Below are 22,878 nucleotides of genomic sequence, written 5' to 3' on the forward strand. Positions count from 1 at the left end.
TTTTTTTACAGTTCCACCCCATGTGAAACATTGTGCCTTCCACTCTCATTTTCTTTTCTTTTTTTATATATACATTTTTATTGGTTTTTTTACATATCATTTTTAACAATTCTTTAACATAACTTCTTATCTTATACAATATTTTAGACTTCCGTCAACAACCTCTGATGATTTTCCGTTCTTTATCACTTATTCTGCATTTCTTAATTTCTCTATTACTCTTAATTATCATTAACTAATAATTCTCTTCATAGTCTTTCTTGCAATATTTCAAATAGTCCTCATTCTTGCAGTCCTATAAGCGTAATCTGTTCATTACAATTGCTTTTCAAATAGTTCCTATATTTACTCCAATCTTCTAAGAATCTCTGGTCCTTCAGGTTTCGAATCCTTCCTGTTAATTTATCTAATTCTGCATATTCCATTAATTTCATCCGCCATTCTTCTTTCGTCGGTAATTCTTCTTGCTTCCATTTTTGTGCCAGTAATATTCTTGCCGCCGTCACTGCATATAAAAACAACTTACAATCCTGTCTATTAATATCATCTCCAATGATGCCAAGTAAGAATGCTTCTGGTTTCTTAATAAATGTATATTTCAACATCTTTTTCATCTCATTATATATCATTTCCCAGAAACTTTTTACTTTTTTACATTCCCACCACGTGCCTTCCTCTCTCATTTTCAGGGTCGTGGGTTTGAGCCCCACTGTGGCGTTTGCCTCCTAGGTAGGTTATAAGGAACGGGTTAAATGAGTGTGAAGTGATTGGCCAGTGGGAACCCAAGGGGAGGAGTTAGAGTTGGTGTTATTTGGAAGTTAGTTGAGAGTTGGGAGTTGGAGAAGGAAGAGAGAGGATAAGTCTGTGGGTTGGTCAAGTTGTGTGGTGAGAGAGTGAGAGGAACTGTTAGGTGGAGTCAGATAGATAGTTGGGATAATCAGTTTGAAGTTGTTAGGAACGTATAGGACAGTAAAGGAACTAAGATTAAGAAACTGACAAGAAAAATTAACTGAAACCTTAAACTTCTTCATGCTTATAAAAATAAACTTGATCATTTGTTAATGTTAACAACTGTCTGGACTCCATGTGTACCCGAGAGAAACGGGTTGGTGGCAGCGAAGAGGCAATCACAGTGGTGGCACAGGGATCAATAGACCGTCAAGTGTCCGGGGACCCTGTGTGATTGCCACACCCACATTGGGCAAAAGATTCCTGCATTGCAGGGGTTGGACCAGATGATCCTCTCGGTCCCTTCCAACTCTACGATTCTAGGAGCATAAAAAAGTTTTGCAGCTGCATTTTATTCTATTTTATTTGTAAGCTGCCTTGAAAGGGTTTTTACCCTTAAAGGCAGCCTAAAAACACCTTTTTTAAACCATCAAGCAAACACGTTTTCTGCATAGCTACTCATTTGTATGCTTTATCACAGGAATTCCACACAGGAGGGCTTCTAATGGATGAAGTGCTTTCCTGTTTGATAGTGTACATTTCGCTCAAGGGATGGCGTCTTCCTCTTCTGTGGGTGGGGTTTTAATGGGGCAGGAGGCAGAGCCAGTGTCAACAAACACACACGCAAGCTTAAAATTACGCCACAGCTTGAGCCAGTGAATTATACACGCTTAAAAGTGCACAGTGAACGACCAGTCGCTGCCAAGAACACAGCATCTTAGATACTTTCCCTGAAACCAACAAGCACCCAACACTTTCCCCCTCTCCTGATTGATTTAATTAAGCTGAGACTTGTTGCTGCTTGCCAGCACATAATGCGTACAGTGGTACCTCAGGTACCTTAATTCGTTCTGGAGGTCCGTTCTTAACCTGAAACTGTTCTTAACCTGAAGTACCACTTTAGCTAATGGGGCCTCCTGCTGTCGCTGCCGCACGATTTCTGTTCTCATCCTGAAACAAAGTTCTTAACCTGAGGTATTATTTCTGGGTTAGCGGAGTCTGTAACCTGAAGCGTCTATAACCGGAGGTACCACCGTATTTTATATGTCGCTGTTTCTGGGCAGAGAGCATACAGCAAAGTTGTCATCAGACATCCATAGGCCTGGAGAGAGGTTTCTAGTTACACCAATTTATTGCAGCGTGACCCTTTGCAGATCCAGTTTCTTGAAAGAGATAACCAGATTCAGCTCTTTCTGCCAAGGAGCCGAAATGTCAGTGTGACAAGCTGATCCCTTACCCCACCATAACTTAATACATCCTGTGCATGCTTGGGAGGATGTTTTTGATGAACTAGCAACTTAATTTAGCAAGGAATTTCCAGCATGTGGCCAGTCTCCTCATGCACCAGCTATCAGGATTCACCTTGAATTGGACTGTGTGGGGAGCAGGAGGAGAGCTGGCTGGCCATTCCATCATTATGACTCAACTTGTGTCTCAGAATTGGCGGCGAGCGCAGGAAAAATTCCAGGAAAGCAAAAGCTGTCAAACAGACAAGATGGCACCAGTAGATTTCAAAATACATGGCTGCTTTCTAAAGGGGGCTCTTCCAAAACAGACACGGCATATTACTTATGGCTGGAATGGGAAGGCGGGGGTAGAGAAAACCTGTCGTACAGTATTGATTTACGGCAGAGAAGGAACTGAAAGGAATAAGGTCTAAAGGCAGGAAGGATTGCATGCCAATGACACAGAATCAGAGAATTGTAGCGATCCAAGGGACCCAAAGGGTCCGATCCCAAGCATTATCTCTCCCCTGCCACTTATCTATCATCAGGTGCCTGTGGCCTAAACTGCTGAGCCACTTGGGCTTGCCAATCAGAAGGTCGGTGGTTCGAATCCCCGCGACGGAGTGAGCTCCTGTTGCTTGGTCCCAGCTCCTGCCAACCTAGCAGTTCAAAAGCACACCAGTGCAAGTAGATAAATAGGTCCCGCTGCAGCAGGAAGGTAAATGGCATTTCCGTGCGCTCTGGTTTCCATTGCACCAGAAGCGGTTTAGTCATGCTGGCCACATAACCTGGAAAGCTGTCTGCAGACGAACACCAGATCCCTTGGCCTGAAAGCAAGATGAGCGCTGCAACCCCATAGTCACCTTTGACTAGACATAACCGTCCAGGGATCCTTTAAAAAAAAAGGTAAATGACCCCTGACAGTTAAGTCCAGTCGCAGACGACCCTGGGGTTGCGGCGCTCATCTTGCTTTATAGGCCGAGGGAGCTGGCGTTTGTCCGCAGACAGTTTGTCCGGGTCATGTGGCCAGCATGACTAAGCCTCTTCTGGCACAACAGAACACCAAAACCAGAGCAGCGCACGGAAACGCCGTTTACCTTTCCGCTTACCTTTTAAAAGCAACAATAAGCAGTCCAAGCGATGACAAGCATTCACCAAATCTGGGCATTTTTTCAAAGGTTGTGTACTGGAATTCTCCTGTTGTAACTTGATTTAGATCATACCCTCCAACATTTCTCCAATGAAAACAGGGACATCCTATTTTGTTGTTGTTGTTGTTGTTGTTGTTGTTTTATGTACCACCCGCCTTACTGGGTTGCTCCAGCCACTCTGGCCAGCTTCCAACATATAAAAAAATCATAATAAAACATTTTAAAACTTCCCTATACAGGGCTGCCTTCAGATGTCTTCTAAAGGTTGTATAGTTACTTATCTCTTCAGCTCAGGGGTCGCATAATTCCACACCCTCCAACGTTTCTCCGGTGAAAATAGGGACATCCTAAGGGAAAGCGGGACATTCCGGAATCAAATCAGAAATTGGGACGGCTTCTGTAAATCTAGGACCGTCCCTGGAAAATAGGGACACTTCAAGGGTTTGTTATATAAGCTGCCCTAGGAATATATATTTGTACACTGAAGGCAGCTATGCATTAAACACAAGGAGAGATACACACACTTATATGAAAGTGAATATGAGGAATCCCAGTTGCTTTCTCCTTAATAACATAAAACATCCACGTCAATCTTAGGCTTCAATTGAACTGTCATAAATGGCATTACAGTGGTACCTCTGGTTATGAACTTAATTTGTTCTGGAGGTCTGTTCTTAATCTGAAACTGTTCTTAACCTGAGGTACAACTTTAGCTTATGGGGCCTCCCGCTGCTGCCACCGCACCACCAGCGCACGATTTCTGTTGTCATCCTAAGGTAAAGTTCTTAACCCGAGTTAGTATTTCTGGGTTAGCGGAGTCTGTAACCTGAAGTGTTTGTAACCCGAGGTGTTTGTAACCCGAGGTACCACTGTATTGGCCTATCCTTGCAACGCCATCTCTTACAATTCCTCCCTCATGCCCAACAAACACAAAATGGATTCTAGTCTATGAAAACTTCTGTCCAATCCCATTTCTCAGTCTTTTTAAGGTGCTGCAAGACTCTTGCGCTGTGTCTCTTAATGCTGCTCAAAGCAGGCATATCATTGCCCTGAGGCAGTCATATGCTAGAGCGATTAGCATCATAAATACCTAGAGCTGCAGAGTCTCAGGAATTCCTATCTGTTTGTGACTCTATAAAACACCCACCGAGGGTGTGGATGGACAGACAGGAATGGCCTAGTTATCTCTTCCTGCATATGACCTTCCAGTGGAAGCACTTGCGTTCCAACCCTAGCTCTTCCATGGCCTCCAGCAAGTTGCACTCACTCCCCTTCTTGGGGGTGGGGTGGGTGTGTCTGTTTCAGCTTTGCCTTTTTGTGGTGGAAAGTCCAGCTCTAAGGATTGAGTTCATCCATTTGCTTCGACCTTTTCTTCGCTCACACAAGATGGTTATCTTCTGCTCAAGAAATGGAATGTGGGAGCCAGAGCAGAACATGGACGGTACAGCGGTACCTCGGGTTACAGACGCTTCAGGTTACATACGCTTCAGGTTACAGACTCCGCTAAGCCAGAAATAGAAGAACTTTGCTTCAGGATGAGAACAGAAATCAGGCTCTGGCAGTGCGGCAGCAGCAGGAGGGCCCATTAGCTAAAGTGGTGCTACAGGTTAAGAACAGTTTCAGGTTAAGAACGGACCTCCAGAATGAATTATGTTCTTAACCCGAGGTACCACTGTATTTCATTTTGCTGCAGCACTGTGTGCTCACCACTTCCTTAAGGGACCATGCTATAGGTTCTGGTTTCCTTTGAAGGAGACCAACGATGAGCTGCTGCTGCTGCTGCTGCTGCTGCTGCTGCTGTTATTGTTGTTGAGTTTTTGCAATATTTGCTTTATTCAGGTAAGCGGTTGTACAAGAGAGCAGACCCACCATTGGGTACCCAGAGAGAAGCATCTGCATCCAATCAACCTGAATGTTGGAAGGTTTAGACAAAAAGACGGCCTCGGCCCAGTATACCTGAAGGAGCGTCTCCACCCCCATCATTCTCCCCGGACACTGAGGTCCAGCGCCAAAGGCCTTCTGGCGGTTCCCTCACTGTGAGAAGCAAAGCTACAGGGAACCAGGCAGAGGGCCTTCTCGGTAGTGGCACCCGCCCTGTAGAACGCCCTCCCATCAGATGTCAAAGAGATAAACAACTACCTGACATTTAGAAGACATCTGAAGGCAGCCCTATTTAGGGAAGTTTTTAATGTGTGACATTTTAATGTATTTTTAATCTTTGTTAGAAGCCGCCCAGAGTGGCTGGGAAAACCCAGCCAGATGGACGGGGTACAAATAAATTATTATTATTATTATTATTATTATTATTATTATTATTATTATTAACGCAGTGCATCGTTGGATTATGGATTATGGAACTCACTGCCACAAGAGGCTGATTGCCACCCAACTGGATGGTTTTAAAAGAGGATTGGGCAAATTTGTGGACAATAAAGGTCTCAATCGCTCCTAGCCATGGCGTCTATGTTTTGTCTCCACTGTTGGAGGCTGTATGCTTCTGAATTACAGTTGCCAGAAGCCATAGGAGGAAAGAGGGCTGATGTGCTCAAGTCCTACTTACAGGCTTCCCATAAGTTAGCTACTGTGAGAGCAGGATGCTGGGTTCATCACAATGACAACGCGGTTACATGATTTAGATAACTAATTACGTAAAGTACATAAGTTGCGTGAATTCACCACAGTGGGCAGGGAGACCAATAATGCAGAAGATGAACTGCAATGGAATGGAAACAGCGCTGCACAAAACCAATGCAGTGCAGAGTAGGAAATGATGTTTTATTGTCTCCCTAGGTAAAGGTAAAGGGACCCCTGACCATTAGGTCCAGTCGTGACCGACTCTGGGGTTGCAGCGCTCATCTTGCTTTATTGGCCGAGGGAGCCGGCGTACAGCTTCCGGGTCATGTGGCCAGCATGACTAAGCCGCTTCTGGCGAACCAGAGCAGCGCACAGAAATGCTGTTTACCTTCCTGCCGGAGTGGTACCTATTTATCTACTTGCCCTTTGACATGCTTTCAAACTGCTAGGTTGGCAGGAGCAGGGACCGAGCAACAGGAGCTCACCCCATCACGGGGATTCGAACCGCCGACTTTCTGTTTTTTTTAAAAAAATAATTTTTATTAACAGGCCAATCACATCACATTATCCAAATCACATTAGTTCCAAATTACACAGCCGAATTTTAAATTTTGTTGGGGGTACCCATACATCAAGCTCCGGACGAGTCCAAACATCACTTATATTGCTGCATTAATTAAACAGCTCTATCCAGTTCAATCCAGATAGTCCTTTATTACTTTCTTCATCTTCTTGTTGTTATCGTATATTCCTTTCTTTGCGATCTCTGATAATTTTCACAAGCAGATTGGAAACAGACATGCTCTGTGTGGGTTTTGTACTCTCCAAAGATCATATCGCTCAGGGACAGCCGCTGTTCCTCGCTTACATAAAAAAAAAAATAATAATCTTCGGTCTGTCCTTTACTTTTCTCAGACTTGCCCAGTATATCAGGAGGCTCTGTCAAGTCAAAATTACATTCCAGCAATCCTTCTCATTCCAATGGTCCTGATTCTCCTCCCCCTGTCCTTCTTTCTCCGGCAAGCCTGTCTTGGCGAGACACCATTTTTTGACTGCGTCATAGAATTTTCCTCCGTTCTCATTGTTTACCAATCCTTTCTTTAGCTATAATCCATCCCACACAGTTCTTAACTTCCTGCTTGTGATTAGTAAAACGCAACGATCTTGTTTCTTTCTGGGGTGAAGGGTTATTAATATCACATAGTACAAAGAAAAAAGATTTTTTCCTGCCCCCCCCCCTTTATTCCAAACATACAGTCTCTTAATGGTGATTCATCAGAAGATTTACTTATCCGTCCGTCACTCCCGGTCACAGAGATCCATTAATCAGCAGTCTTATCTCTCGAGCGTTACTTGATGTATGTGCTTCAGCTTCATTCCAATCGTATGTTTCCAATTATAATTCCGAGCTGAAGCTAACCAGCACGCGCTGATTGGAATCGGCGTCAGGAAGAGCTGACCGCATAGTCAGACCTCGGATCTGGGGGTGCATTGTGGACACCGCTGGCAAGGCAGCCCCCCCATCTCCTTGGGGGGGGTAGGAAGACTGCATACTTCCCATAGCAGCCTCTTAATTGCCTCGTATGGGTCAGAGAGATGTTATTGTCGGCCATCTTCCAATGCGCCACCTGGTGGCCCCCCCCTGAACCACCGACTTTCTGATCGGCAAGTCCTAGGCTCTGTGGTTTAACCCACAGCGCCACCCGCATCCCTAGGCTCTACCAAATTTCATAGTGTCCCTCTTTGCCAGGTCTCACCAGATTCTATCTTGTTTCTGCTCCAGAATACACACGTACCCTCCCAAGATTTGCCCTTCTCTACCTGCCTCAGCGCCTAGGGCTTGCCGATCGAAAGGTCGGCGGTTCGAATCCCCGTGGCGGGGTGCGCTCCCGTTGCTCGGTCCCAGCGCCTGCCAACCTAGCAGTTCGAAAGCACCCCCGGGTGCAAGTAGATAAATAGGGACCGCTTTCTAGCGGGAAGGTAAACGGCGTTTCCGTGTGCTGCGCTGGCTCGCCAGATGCAGCTTTGTCACGCTGGCCACGTGACCCGGAAGTGTCTCCGGACAGCGCTGGCCCCTGGCCTCTTAAGTGAGATGGGCGCACAACCCCAGAGTCTGTCAAGACTGGCCCGTACGGGCAGGGGTACCTTCACCTTTACCTTTACCTGCCTGGCCGCACCCACTGACTATCAGAAGGGTGGGGCAATACTTTAAAAACTTGCAACCCTCTCTGCTCTGGATGTAGCAAGAGTGGATCTACTTTCAGCCATCAAGTGCCGGAAGTTACACGATTCTAGTTTGAAAGCGCTGCACAAAAATAGAGTGCTCCTGCTCCCACTGAAGCCAATGGCAAAACATATATACTTTTCATACAATATCTGAGTCTTCGTCTTTTGGTTTGTTTTTTCAAAACCACAGAATGTGGATTGGCAACATTATAAGACTTGGGAGGGTTATTATAGATGCTCTTTTATTGATGTGAATGCGGTCAGATTGTTTCTTTGGAGGTGCAGACGGAGGGAGATTTATTAAAAGCAGCCTCTGGGCAACTACCAGAGATTAAGAAAAATGTAGCTAACTACCTGTTATGTCAAGTTTCATTTTCCAGATCAAAATTCACTGTGTCAGCGGGTTTCCTTTGTTGTTAATTGAAAAGAAAGAGGAAAAAACCAACCACACCAACACGCACAGAGAGAACTTTGTATGCACTGGAGAACTTCACAAGACTAGCTCACAAGATTTATATTTTCTAAATGGCTGTTATTTTCTACTTAAAACAGAGCTTCAGATAAAAGGCAGAGGCACTTAGATAATGGTGAGCTAAGGCGTTTGATGATGTTGTTCCCATGATTTCTGTACACCAATCCAGACACACTGGATGGCTCATGCAAAATGGATGAAAGCAACAACCATGTAATACAAATTATTATGGGCACAATCTAGCCAAAGGTACGCTCATTTAACTTTTAAAAGCTCCAATATACAGGCTTCTGTTGTAGCACACACAGCATAACTAAACATCCAACGTCTACCCAGAGACGGCTGAGGGCAGATTTTCTGGACTAAATGCCCCAAGGAATCCCTTCCAACTCTTGATTCTATGATTCCACCATCTTTACGCATGCACAGATGTTGATTGCCGCACTCTTTGCTTTCCGAAAGGACTGCAGAAGGACCGTCTCTGGTTCACATGCTTATGGGACGGCTGTGCTTTGACCCTTTAAATAACTCATTGCCAAACCCACCAATTGAACAATTTGGATCTGAAATCCTCCACCAAACGAATCTTTCTGAAGAACTGCATAAGTCCTGCTAGGCATCTTCCTTTGTGATCTTCTTGTCGCCGCTGCTGCCCTTTCAGATTGCACCGCTGCCCATAGGAGTTCCATGTCAACCTGACTGTAAACCCTGGGATTGTGAAGAAGGGGAGAAGGAGAAGGAGAAGGAGAAGGAGAAGGAGAAGGAGAAGGAGAAGAAGAAGAAGAAGAAGAAGAAGAAGAAGAAGAAGAAGAAGAAGAAGAATTTATTATTTATACCCCGCCCATCTGGCTGGGTTTCCCCAGCCACACTAGGCGGCTTTCAACAGAATATTAAAATACAATAGTCTATTAAACATTAAAAGCTTTCCTAAGCAGGGCTGCCTTCAGATGTCTTCTAAAAGTCTGGTAGTTGTTTTTCTCTTGGACATCTGGTGGGAGGGTGTTCCACAGGGCGGGTGCCACTACTGAGAAGGCCCTCTGCCTGGTTCCGAGGGAACTGCCAGAAGGCCCTCGGCGCTGGACCTCAGTGTCCGGGCAGAACGATGGGGGTGGAGATGCTCCTTCAGGTATACAGGACCGAGGCTGTTTAGGGCTTTAAAAGTCAGCACCAACACTTTGAATTGTGCTCGGAAATGTACTGGGAGCCAATGTAGGTCTTTCAAGACCAGTGTTATATGGTCTCAGCAGCTGCTCCCAGACACCAGTCTAGCTGCCGCATTCTGGATTAGTTGTAGTTTCCAGGTCACCTGCAAAGGTAGCCCCACATAGAGCACATTGCAGTAGTCCAAGTGAGAGATAACTAGAGCATGCACCACTCTGGCGAGACAGTCCGCGGGCAGGTAGGGTCTCAGCCTGCGTACCAGATGGAGCTGGTAGACAGCTGCCCTGGACACGGATTTGACCTGTGCCTCCATGGACAGCTGTTAGTCCAAAATGACATTCAGGCTGCGCACCTGGTCCTTCAGGGGCACAGTTACCCCATTCAGGACCAGGGAGTCCTCCACACCTGCCCACCTTCTGTCTGCCTAAAACAGTACTTCTGTCTTGTCAGGATTCAGCATTAATCTGTTAACCACCATCCATCCTCCAACCGCCTCCAGACACTGACACAGGACCTTTACCGCCTTCACTGGTTCCACATACTGATGAACACCCAGCCCAAACCCCCTGATTATCTCTCCCAGAGGCTGCATGAAGATGTTGAAAAGCATGGGGGAGAGGACAGAACCCTGAGGCACCCCACAAGTGAGAGCCCAAGGGTCTGAACACTCATCCACCACCACCACTTTCTGAACACGGCCCAGGAGGAAGGAGCGGAACCACTGTATAACAGTGTCCCCAGCTCCCAGCCCCTCTAGACTGTCCAGAAGGATGTTATGGTCGATGGTGTCAAAAGCCGCTGAGAGATCCAGCAGAACTAGGAAACAGCTCTCACCTTTGTCCCTAGCCCGCCGGAGATCATCGACCAGTGTGACCAAGGCCGTTTCAGTCCTATGATGAGGCCTGAATCCCAACTGGAAGGGATCCAAATGGACATAATCCAGCAGGACATAATCCAGTTTTACAATTTACATTTATATTCAAATAATAGCCATAATCATACACATATGATCCCCTGAATCCTTGCATTTCCCTCCACCCCTCAACGGGTTCCATTGCCAATCTGTTTTCAATTGCATCTTACAATATTCTCCATCTTTTCTTAAAATTCCCTTTTTAACCATAGTAGTTACATTACAAGTGTTATTACAACCCTGCCAAAGTTTTTAGTTGTTTACGGTGTTCTCCGAGGTAACTTATAAATTTCCCCTATTCCTCATTAAAATTTCTATGTTCCTGGTTTCTAATCTTACCGGTCATTTTCGCCATTTCAGTGTAGTCCATCATCTTTATCAGCCACTCTGGTTGGGACTTTATCTTCTTTCCATCTCTGGGCCAGAAGTATCCACACTGCCGTCGTCGCAAACATAAATAATCTCTTCTTTTCCTTAGCCTATTGGAAGGTATGGAATAGGACATCCCTATTTTCATCCGAGAAATATTAGAGGGTATGGAGAGGGTTTGCAACCGCCGAGCCAAGGAGATAAGTAACTATACAACCTTTAGAAGACATCTGAAGGCAGACCTATATAGGGAATTTTTCTTTTAATGTTTACTGTTTTATTATGTTTTTATATATGTTGGACGCCATCCAGAGTTGACGCCGGTGGCGCTGTGGGTTAAACCACAGAGCCTAGGACTTTCCAAACAGAAGGTCGGCGGTTCGAATCCCCGCAACGGAGTGAGCTCCCGTTGCTCAATCCCTGCTCCTGCCAACCTAGCAGTTCAAAGCACACCAGTGCAAGTAGATAAATAGGTACCGCTCCAGCGGGAAGGTGAACGGCGTTTCCGTGCGCGGCTCTGGTTCGCCAGAAGCGGCTTAGTCATGCTGGCCACATGACCCGGAAGCTGTACGCCGGCTCCCTCGGCCAATAAAGCGAGATGAGTGCTGCAACCTCAGAGTCAGTCACGACTGGACCCAATGGTCAGGGGTCCCTTTACCTTTACCTTTATGTTTTTATATATGTTGGATGCCATCCAGAGTGGCTGGAGGCAAACATGCTTTCACAAGCATGAGGTCTAGAAACCTGCGATGCCTGCCGGTTAATAAGTGGTGCATAAACTATGAATGCTCATGGTGAGCAATACACTCTGCTATATAATGACATGAGGAGACTAAGCCTCCTTTCTAAGAAATAACACAGCTTTCCTTCAGCTTCCCAGTCTGCACGGTTGCCAGCCACCCAGTGTCAAGCATTACCTCAGCTCGGTTCTTTTTCCTTTCTCTTCCCTCTATGTAAACTGAGAGAACTCTGAAGCATGAGTTATCCAGATTCTGGAAATACTTGGAAAATACCAGTTTTTCAGAGTCTTGGCTCCATGCCATGTTTTTCTGGGAGGCTCTCCAGGTAGCAGAAAATAGCAAAGCCTACAAAAGCAGGGGGTGGGGGGAGGAGCAGAGGAATTTGGGGGGGGGCAATATAAAATTCAAGCTCTCTTTTCTTTCTTTTTAAAAATATTTTTTATTTGATTTTACAAGTATAAAATTATAGCAATACAACCGTACGCATCCACATTTGTAGATTCGTCCGAAACTCTGGACTTTCAAAATTCCCCTCCATGGGTCCTATTGTTAACCTTTTCAACTGCATATTATTCATCAGTCCATACTTTATATCACTCCGTTTTATCCATAATATTTGTTACATTATGAGTGCTATTGCAATCCTGCTAATGTTTTCATCTGGTCTCCAAGATAAATTTTAAAAATTTCCCAATTCTTTGTTAAAGTTTTGGTCCTCTTGGTTCCTGCTTTCTGGTAAGTCTTGCCATTTCAGCATAATCCAACAGTTTAGTTTGCCATTCTTCTCTCTCTCTTGTCTTCTTTCCATCTCTGGGCTAGCAACATCCGTGCGGCAGTCGCCGCATACATAAAAAGTCTTTTCTGCTTAAAATTCAAGCTTTCTTAGGCAAAAGCTTGGATTTGCTTGAGGAAATCGACAGAACCTGGCATCCTCCTGCTGGAACATAGCCAATTAAAAATTGCATGGCCAGGGCCCCTCCCAACTGGCCAGAATCCTTTCACAGATGCATTCTGCACCACATCATGGACGCAATAAAAGTGCATCAGTGGTGGGTTTATGCTGGACTGTCCACACTTCATTCCACTCGATCAGTTCTTGTTCTGTGATGGTTTCCCAATGTTACAGCATTGGTTGCTGCAGCAATGGTACCGCATTTTAACTGTTGCAGTGCAGACCCAGGTCATCAAGTCTGAGCTTCCGCGGCTGCCATCATCTGCCATTAAAAAAAAGGTGAAGGTAAAGGACTCCTGGACAGTTAAGTCCAGTCAAAGGCGACTATGGGGTTGTGGCGTTCATCTCACTTTCAGGCCAAGGGAGCCAGCGTTTGCCCACAGACAGCTTTCCGGGTCATGTGGCCAGCATGACTAAACTGCTTCTGGACACCATGACGGAAACCAGAGCACACAGAAACGCCATTTACCTTCCTGCCACAATAGTACCTGTTTATCTACTTGCAATTTGTACTTGTAAAAACAAATTTAAAAATATTACACACACAAACAAAAATGGTTCCTTGCCCTAATCTGATTAGCCATCAGAGGCCTTGGAAATCCCATGTACCTCTTCCCTCTAGAGGAGGGGCTGGGCAAATTCACACACCTCGAGATGCACCTCCAAAAGGACATCTTGCAGTTTCTGAAGGAATTACTAAACTGCTTCTTTTCTTCTCAATTGTAAGATATGTGGGTTGGCCGAGGATTTGTTCTCTTGCACGTGGCGCAGAGTGTTCTTGTGCAAAAGAGAACAATCTACACCGTGTGCAAGAGAACATCATTGCCACGTAGCATCGCGTAAGGCACAGTCACAACTTCTGTGCTTCTGAGTTTAAGGGAAATGGCATTTGGTGGAACTCTGTGGATGTTGATACTATACGTGACCATTTCTATTCATTCCCTGCTGTTTGCATGGGGAGTTTATTATTGCCTTACCAGGACCCACCTGCCTCGAGGAATAAGCTGTCGTGCAATATTACTCCTTGCCGATTTCTTAGTGGGATATGTACTTGTACTGGTAAGTTTCTTTATATATATGTCACGGGATTGAAGTCACACCCTCTACAAATAATAATAATAATAATAATAATAATAATAATAATAATATTTTTACCCCGCTCATCTGGCTGGGTTTCCCGAGACACTGTGGGTGGCTTCCAGCAAAATATAAATCCATAATAAAACAATCAAACATTAAAAACTTCCCAGTACAGGGCTGCCTTCACATGTCTTCTGAAATCTGTGTACAGTGGTACCTCAGGTTAAGTACTTAATTCGTTCCGGAGGTCCGTTCTTAACCTGAAACTGTACTTAACCTGAAACACCACTTTAGCTAATGGGGCCTCCTGCTGCTGCTGCGCTGCCGGAGCACGATTTCTGTTCTCATCCCTCAATTATGACAAGCAGACCTTGTGGGCATCAAGTGAAGTTGCACATTGGAAGATTCAGGAAGGATAAAAGCAAGTACCATATTTTTCCATGTATAAGACGATGCTTTTTGCTAAAAAAAAATTAGGCAAAAATTGGGTGTCATCTTATACACGAATAGTGAATGCAGAGGGGGGACGTGCAACCAATGGCAGCAGCAAGCAGGAGATTGGCAGCGTCGATTGGGTGGGTGATTGGTGACTACGGCAAGGCCTGCTGGTGATTGGCTGTGGCTGTGGCAATTGGGCAGGCGATTGGAGGCTGTGGCAAGGCAGGCAGGTGATTGACGGCTGCGGCAAGTGGGTGGGTGGGCTGTTGGTGGCGTCGAGCGGGCAGACAATTGGCGGCTGCGGCGAGGTGTGCGATCGGCAGTGGCTGTGGCAAACGATCGGCAGTGGCGGGCAGGCAGGTGAGCGATTGGTGGAAGTGACCACCCCCACCCCCATCCCAAAAGCTAAACAACGTAATTTCTTAATTTTGGGTTAAAATATAAGGATGGGGGCGTCTTATACATGGAAAAATATGATATGTCTTCACACAGGACATATTCAAACTATGGAAGTCACTCTCACCAGAGGCAGTGATGGCTGCCAAGTTGAATAGCTTCCGAAGGCGATTAGGAAAATTCACGGAGGAGAAAGCTATGGATGTCTGCTAGGTTCCATGACTCTGCTCTGCCTCCACAACTGGAGGCCACAATGCTTCTGAATACCAGTTGCTGGAAGGGGAGAGGGCTCCTGTGCTCAGATCCTGCATGGCAGTTTCCCACAGGAACTGTGAGAACAGGCTGCTGGACTAGATGGGCCATTGGCCAGGTCCAACAGGCTCTTTTTACATTCTTATGTACACACACACACACACACAAATATATTCAAGCCACCCCAATCTCTGAGTGGTAAATGAAAGGATATAGCACAATTCAAAGTGTTGGTGCTGACCTTTAAAGCCCTAAATGGCCTCAGTCCAATATACCTGAAGGAGCGTCTCCAACCCCATCGTTCTGCCCGGACACTGAAGTCCAGCTCCGAGGGCCTTCTGGTGGTTCCCTCGGTGCGAGAAGTGAGGTTACAGGGAACCAGGCAGAGGGCCTTCTCGGTAATGGCTCCCACCCTGTGGAATGCCCTCCCACCAGATGTCAAAGAGAAAAACAACTACCAGACTTTTAGAAGACATCTGAAGGCAGCCCTGTTTAGGGAAGCTTTTAATCTTTAATAGGTTATTGTATTTTAGTGTTCTGTTGGAAGCCACCCAGAATGGCTGGGGAAACCCAGCCAGATGGCCGGGGTATAAATAATAAATTGTTGTTGTTGTTGTTGTCATTGAGTGCAGACCCTCCAAGGGTCCCTATGTTCCAGCGACAGTCCCAGATTCACAGAAGCTGTCCCGGTTTCTGATTTGATCCCAGAATGTCCCGCTTTTCCTTAGGATGTCCCTATTTTCACTGGGAAAATGTTGGAGGGTATGGACTAATCCCCAAGCCATCTGGTGGCAGAACTGTATTGGGAAGATTTTTTTATAATGTTTAATGTTTTCTTATGTTTTTATATATGTTGGAAGTCATCCAGAGTGGCTGGGGCAACCCAGTCAGACGAGTGGGGTATAAATAATAAAGTTGTTGTTGTTGTTAAATAGGACATCCCTATTTTCATCGGAGAAATGTTGGAAGGTATGACAGTGTAGTTTCCTCACATGTGAGTGGTTTGTTCCACAGGCTGCGCATACAGTGGTACCTCGGGTTAAGTACTTAATTCGTTCCGGAGGTCCGTACTTAACCTGAAACTGTTCTTAACCTGAAGCACCACTTTAGCTAATGGGGCCTCCCACTGCCGCCGGAGCACGATTTCTGTTCTCATCCTGAAGCCAAGTTCTTAACCTGAAGCACTATTTCTGGGTTAGCGGAGTCTGTAACCTGAAGCGTATGTAACCTGAAGCGTATGTAACCCGAGGTACCACTGTATATGCAAATATGGGAGTGGCCGCCAAGACCATATAGCATTGGTCCTGAAATACCTACATTGGCTCCCAGTACATTTCCGAGCACAATTCAAAGCCCTAAACAGCCTTAGCCCTGTATACCTGAAGGAGCGTCTCCACCCCCATTGTTCAGCTAGGACACTGAGGTCCAGCTCCAAAGGTCTTCTGGCGGTTCCCTCACTGCGATAAGTGAAGCTACAGGGAACCAGGCAGAGGGCCTTCTCAGTAGTGGTACCCACCCTGTGGAACGCCTTCCCATCAGATGTCAAGGATATAAACAAATATCTGACTTTTACAAGACATCTGAAGGCATCTTAGGGAAGTTTTTAATGTTTGATGTTTTATTGTGTTTTTTATATTCTGTTGGGAGCCACTCAGAGTGGCTGGGGAAACCCAGTCAGATGGGCAGGGTATAAATAATTTAAAAATTATTATTATTATTATTATTATTATTACAAAACTATCAAAGGCTGAGGGCTGATAAATTCTGAATATTTTGGTTTAAAAAGGGAGTGCTTCTGGAAAAACTGGGCATTTGCCATAGGTATATCATCTGGAGGGCTGTGTACAAGGCAATGCCACCAATAAAGGACTCCAAGTTGATCATAAAGGACCTGGTTTTCGATGAGGTGCCCGTGAGGGTGTACTGGCCCAAGACATCACCTGCCGGGAACAGGAGAGGAATCATCTATCTTCATGGAGGCGCTGGACTCTTTGGAAGCATCCGTAAGTTCTTTGAAATAGTTTCAAAATGGTTCGCGATATCATGTGAAGAGAATTTGGGGTGGTACTTTCATGTAAAGTTCCTGGGAGTGGTTTGTACTTCTCCTGTAGGCAGTTTAAGTTTAGTGTCAGGGTCAAGGGAAAAAATCCTTAAAATATCAAAGAAGGTTTTTTTCTGATTCGTGCCTCAAAGGACTTCTATGAAAGGGCTTCCAGAGGTGATTGGAAATAACTGGAAAGAAGCCCAGAAATGTGGGTGGAATTTTGGTTCTGTTCTGATTTTTACCCATTGACACTGCTCTGTTACTGATCAGTAAAATCCACATAATGGTTTTCAGCTGGCGGTGCCCCATTGACAAAGAGTTCAGTCCAACTCAGCTTTTCTCAGATGAGATTCATGGAAAGTCGCTGTTTTTTACAATCAGGTGTCATATACACCTCTTGACATAAAAATAGATAAATAAGCAGATCGAAATTAGTCCTATCTCTTGATTTCGACAGATTTACTTTCAGTAGGACTAGCACTGCAACCAACTCACAATGATTCCAATGTGAATGACCAGGAAAAGCATGGTAATGTGGGGGGGGCCTTGTGCTTTCTTCCAGGAGCCTCTGAAAGGGTTTGTCGTTCCATTGCCCACCTAAGTGATTCAGTACTTGTGAGTGTCGGGTAAGTGGCTTCACTCTCATTGTATCAGAAAGAATGTGTAATGCCCCCCAGCTTCTACCTTTCTGAAGACCTAAACCAATAATAATAATAATAATAATAGATTTTTTTATTTATATGCTCCCCATCTGACTGGGTTGCCCCAGGCACTCTGGGCGGCTCCCAACAAAACACAGTAAAAATACAATACAGTCATACCTCTTGTTACGTTTGGTTCAGGTTACATTCTTTCAAGATACATCCCGCAGCGACTCGGAAGTAATGGAATGGGTTACTTCCGGGTTTTGTCGCTTGAGCATGCGCAGACGCTCAAAATGACATCACACACATGCACAGAAGCGGCGAATCGTGACCCCCCGCACACGCAGACACGGGTTGTGTTCTGCTCAGGTTGGGAACGGGGCTCCGGAACGGATCCCATTCGCAACCAGAGGTACCACTGTATAACATCACCCACTAAAAATTTCCCTAAACAGGGCTGCCTTCAGATGTCTGTTAAAGATCACATAGCTATTTATCTCCTTGACATCTGCTGGGAGGGTGTTCCACAGGGGGCCCTCTGCTGGTTCCCTGTAATTTCTCCTCTCGCAATGAGGGAACCACCAGAAGGCCCTTGGAGCTGGATCTTTGTGTCCAGGCTGGACGATGGGAGTGTAGATGCTCCCTACAGGGGCCAAAGCCGTTTAGGGCTTTAAAGGTCAACACCAACACTTTGAATTGTGCTCAATAAACGTACTGGGAACCAATGTAGTTCTTTTAGGACTACAGTGTTACATTGTCCCGGTGGCTGCCCCCCGTCACCAGTCTAGCTACTGCATTCTGGATTAGTTGCCATTTCCAAGTCACCTTCAAAGGTAGCCCCACATAGAGCACATTGCAGTAGTCCAAGCGGGAAATAAACAGAGCAGGTACCACCACCCTGGTGAGACAATGTGCTGGCAGGTAGGGTGTCAGCTGGTGTACCAAATGGAGCTGGTAAACCTCTACCCTGGACACAGACCTGACCTGCGCCTCCATGGACAGCTGTGAGTTCAAGTTTCAAGTTTTAGTTTCAAGTTTCAAGTTTTATTGCGGCAAAAGCCAGTGACACTAAACACCACAAGATCAAGCAAAAAGAAATCAACAACAACATTAGAAAAGAAAAGAAAAAAAAAAGATTACACAAGGGAACTTCGCAGTGTGCCATTCAACAGATTTGAGATTTACGCTTCCTGATTACTAAAGTGCAAAATTTGGCCACCTCATATGATATTGAGCTTGAGGAATCTTCCAGAAGGTATTTTCGTAGAATTTCGGGGGAGGATTCCAAGTAATGTTGTAGGGGTATAAATTTTGATAAAAGCGGCAAAATAAGTTGAACTCGTTCTTCACTGTAAAATTCGCAAAATAGAAGGATGTGTGTGACAGATTCTACCTTATTAGACATACAGGGGCAGAGACGTGCATGCATTGGTACCCGCGTGAATTTGCCGTACAGCACTGCTGAGGGCATTGTCTCAAAGCGGGCTCTAGAGAAAGCCCATCTATAGGCTTCGTTAGTGATGTTAGTTAAGTAAGGGGCAGCTGCAAAATTAGTCCAAGCTTTTAAGCATCTATACGTCTCCGGGAGTAGGGCGTCTTCTTGTTGTAATTCGACATCGTAAAGTCTCTGAGTGATAATTGCTTTTGCCTTGTTCGGAGTTTCAATAAAAAGATTTTCAGGGTTTAGGCCAATTTGTTTGATCTTATTAGTTATTTGCATAAGCCAAGGAGGATAGGGAACTGCAGCCAGGAAGCAAGGTAACAGTCCCTTAGGATTGTAATGGATTTTCAGCCAGAGGGATATTGCTTGCGCTGTGAGTTCAAAAAGACTCCCAGGCTGCACACCTGGTCCTTTAGGGGCACACTTTCTCCATTGAGGACCAGGGAGTCCCCCACACCTGCCTGCATCCTGTCCCCCCAAAACAGACGACTTCTTCTTCTTCTTCTTCTTCTTCTTCTTCTTCTTCTTCTCCTTTGGCGATCACTCGTAGCCGAGTAAGATTGTCTTCTATGAACAGGGTCTTAACAGTGAGTCCGTAAATTCTGGATCCAGATGTCCTTCCACAGTGGAGACATAGGTTTCCAGGCCAGAGATAATCACGGTGAGGGTTTGCCAAGCGTGCCTTCCTCTTAGCGCATTTCTCCCTCTATTCCTGAGTGTCTTCAAAGCCCATGACACTTTTGGTAAAGGCTGTTCTCCAATTGGAGAGCTCGCAATTGTTATCGCAATTGTAGCGCCCAGAAACAGTACTTCTGTCTTGTTGGTATTCAACTTCAATCCATTAACCGCCATCCAGCATGATAAAGTTTTAAACATGGCGATTTTGCCAGCATTTAGAATGGGTGATCATTTTTGCATTTAAATTTTTATGGCTGGGGCCCAAATCCATTTGACTTTGAACATAATAAGAACTGTGCTGGATCCGGCCAAAGGTGACCTATCCAGCATCCTGTTCTCACAGTGGCACACCAGATGCCCCAATGGGAAACGCACAAGCAGGACCTGAACAGAAGACGCCTCTCCCTAGCTGCAATTTCCAGAAATTATATATATGTGTGTGTGTGTGTGTGTGTGTGTGTGTGTGTGTACACACACACACACACACACACACACACACACATATACATACATACATACATACATACATACATACCCCACCCATCTGGCTGGGTTTCCCCACCACTCTGGGTGGCTCCCAACAGAACACTAAAATACAATAACCTATTAAACAATAAAAGCTTCCCTAAACAGGGATGCCTTCAGATGTCTTCTAAAAGTCAGATAGTTGTTTATTTCCTTGACATCTGGTGGGAGGGCGTTCCACAGGGTGGGCGCCACTCCCGAGAAGGCCCTCTGCCTGGTTCCCTGTAACCTCACTTCTCGCAGTGAGGGAACCACCAGAAGGCCCTCAGAGCTGGAGCTCAGTGTCCAGGCAGAATGACTGGGCCGAGGCCGTTTAGGGCTTTAAAGGTCAACACCACCAATTTGATTTGTGCTCAGAAACGTACTGGGAGCCAACTGGTATTCAGAAGCATTACTGCCTCTTCTAGGAGTCTTCCCAACCTGATCAGGAGAGCTGCAGTGGAGGGAGGACAGACAGACATCAAGTGCTGGGGATAATAACTTCATTGCTGCTCAGGTAGCTGGGGCGATGCTACAGGATCCTGCTGATGGAAAGGGAAAAACAAGAAGGAAGCAGCTGGAGGGTGGCGGAAGATGTGCGATGTGTATGAACCAGTCTATTTGTCCAAAAGGAAAGTTTGCATTTGCTTGCCATTTTTGTCTCAGGTCCCACTCACAGCTGTGGCCCCCAGAAGGTTACACAGAAAGGAATGTGGCCCTGGGGGGGTTAAGAACATTCCCAACCCTTGCAGTATGCCATGCAGTAATCATAGAATCTTAAGAGTTGGAAGGGACCCAAGGGCCATCTAGTCCAATCCAATGCAGGAATCTCAGCCAAAGCAGTAATAATAATAATAATAATAATAATAATAATAATAATAATAATAATAAATTTATACCCCGCCCATCTGGCTGGGCATCCCCAGCCACTCTGGGCACCTACCGACAAAATATTAAAATACAGTAATGCATCAAACATTAAAAGCTTACCTAAACAGGGCTGCCTTCAGATGTCTTCTAAAAGTTTGGTAGTTATTTTTCTCTTTGACATCTGGTGGGAGGGTATTCCACAGATGGGTGCCACTACCAAGAAGGCCCTCTGCCTCGTTACCTGTAACTTGGCTTCTCACAGCGAGGGAACCGCCAGAAGGCCCTTGGTGCTGGACCTCAGTGTCCGGGCAGAACAATGGAGGTGGAGACGCTCCTTCAGGTATACTGGACTGAGGCCGTTTAGGGCATCCATGACAGATGGCCAAAATGGTCTGTATGTGATTGAATGTGGGCAACCTTTTGCTTTCTCTTTAGATTTCGTTTAGCTCCTGAGCATCTGTATCCAGTCCCATTCCTGGACTGCTGTACTGCTGCAATCCACTTTCTGAAGAACGCAAAGGAATACGGAGTGGACCCCAGCTGCATTGCCATTGTTGGGGAGAGTAGCGGGGGGACATTTGCCGCGGCCGTTTGTCAAGAGCTGGTGACCAGAGAGGACCTGCCAAGACTGCGAGGTCAGGTCCTGATCTACCCATTCCTACAGACAGGGGACTTTGATTTGCCCTCCTATCAGCAAAACCAAGCAGTCCCTCCCTTGTTCAGGAAACGAGCTGTCCATTTTGGCTTGAGACATCTCACCGGGAAGGAGATCGATGTGGACAGAGTTATCAAAGGCGCCCATATCCCTTACGATTTGAGGGAGAAATACCGGAAATGGATCAACGTTGATTACATTCCAGAAGAATTCAAGGCTAGGGGTTACGTCCCTAAAGCACCTGTCCCATTTTCAGAAGAACTTTATGAGCAAGTTAAAAGAGCTGGAGAGGCCATCTATGCTCCACTTCTAGCAGAGGATCACATAATCCGCCAACTCCCTGAGACTTTCATTCTAACCTGCGAGTATGATGTCCTCCGAGACGATGGGCTGTTGTACAAGAAGCGGTTAGAGGACAACGGGGTGCCAGTGACATACCATAATCTTCCAGACGCAAGCCATGCAACCATGAGCTTTTACGGTATGGGGCCCCTTGAATTACCAAGCTCCAAGATATGTATGCAGCATGTAGTACAGTTCTTAAAAGGTTTATAGAAACAAAATGTATAAGATGAGAAATAACAAACGTTGGAAATGTAAAGAAAAGGAGGGGAACTTTTATTACATGTGGTGGACTTGTTGCAAGGTGAAAAGCTTATTGGGAAATGATATATAACGAGTTAAAGAAAATGTTTAAAAGTACAGTGGTACCTCGGGTTACATTCGCTTCAGGTTAAAGACTCTGCTAACCCAGAAATATTACCTCGGGTTAAGAACTTTGCTTCAGGATGAGAACAGAAATCGTGCTCCGGCGGCGCGGCGGCAGCAGGAGGCCCCATTAGCTGAAGTGGTGCTTCAGGTTAAGAACAGTTTCAGATTAAGAACGGACCTCTGGAACAAACTAAGTACTTAACCTGAGGAACCACTGATGAGTTAAAGAAAAGTACAGTGGTACCTCGGGTTACATACGCTTCAGGTTACATACACTTCAGGTTAAAGACTCCGCTAACCCATAAATAGTACCTCGGGTTAAGAACTTTGCTTCAGGATGAGAACAGAAATTGTGCTCCGGTGGCACGGCAGCAGCAGCAGGAGGGCCCATTAGCTAAAGTGGTGCTTCAGGTTAAGAACAGTTTCAGGTTAA

At 45.6% G+C, this 22,878-nt stretch overlaps 1 protein-coding gene across 1 annotated transcript; it reads left to right on the forward strand.

The window, feature by feature from the left end:
• The first annotated feature begins 13,614 nt into the window (after nucleotides 1–13,614).
• LOC128407158 (arylacetamide deacetylase-like 4) lies at nucleotides 13,615–22,289 on the forward strand. Its single transcript, XM_053375181.1, has 4 exons — nucleotides 13,615–13,791; nucleotides 16,685–16,901; nucleotides 17,505–17,568; nucleotides 21,515–22,289. The coding sequence occupies exons 1-4, from the start codon at nucleotides 13,615–13,617 to the stop codon at nucleotides 22,287–22,289; spliced, it is 1,233 nt and encodes a 410-aa protein (XP_053231156.1).
• The last annotated feature ends 589 nt before the right edge of the window (nucleotides 22,290–22,878 follow it).

This window comes from Podarcis raffonei, chromosome 2, assembly GCF_027172205.1.
Source record: "Podarcis raffonei isolate rPodRaf1 chromosome 2, rPodRaf1.pri, whole genome shotgun sequence".
Lineage (NCBI taxonomy): Eukaryota > Metazoa > Chordata > Lepidosauria > Squamata > Lacertidae > Podarcis > Podarcis raffonei.

Bases quoted from the DNA above. Each gene is read 5' to 3' on its own strand.
- LOC128407158 (XM_053375181.1), top strand. From the start codon at position 13,615: ATGGCATTTGGTGGAACTCTGTGGATGTTGATACTATACGTGACCATT. The intron at 16,902-17,504 runs GTAAGTTCTTTG...GCTTTCTTCCAG, and splicing joins TGGACTCTTTGGAAGCATCC to GAGCCTCTGAAAGGGTTTGT. The intron at 17,569-21,514 runs GTAAGTGGCTTC...CTTTCTCTTTAG, and splicing joins TCAGTACTTGTGAGTGTCGG to ATTTCGTTTAGCTCCTGAGC.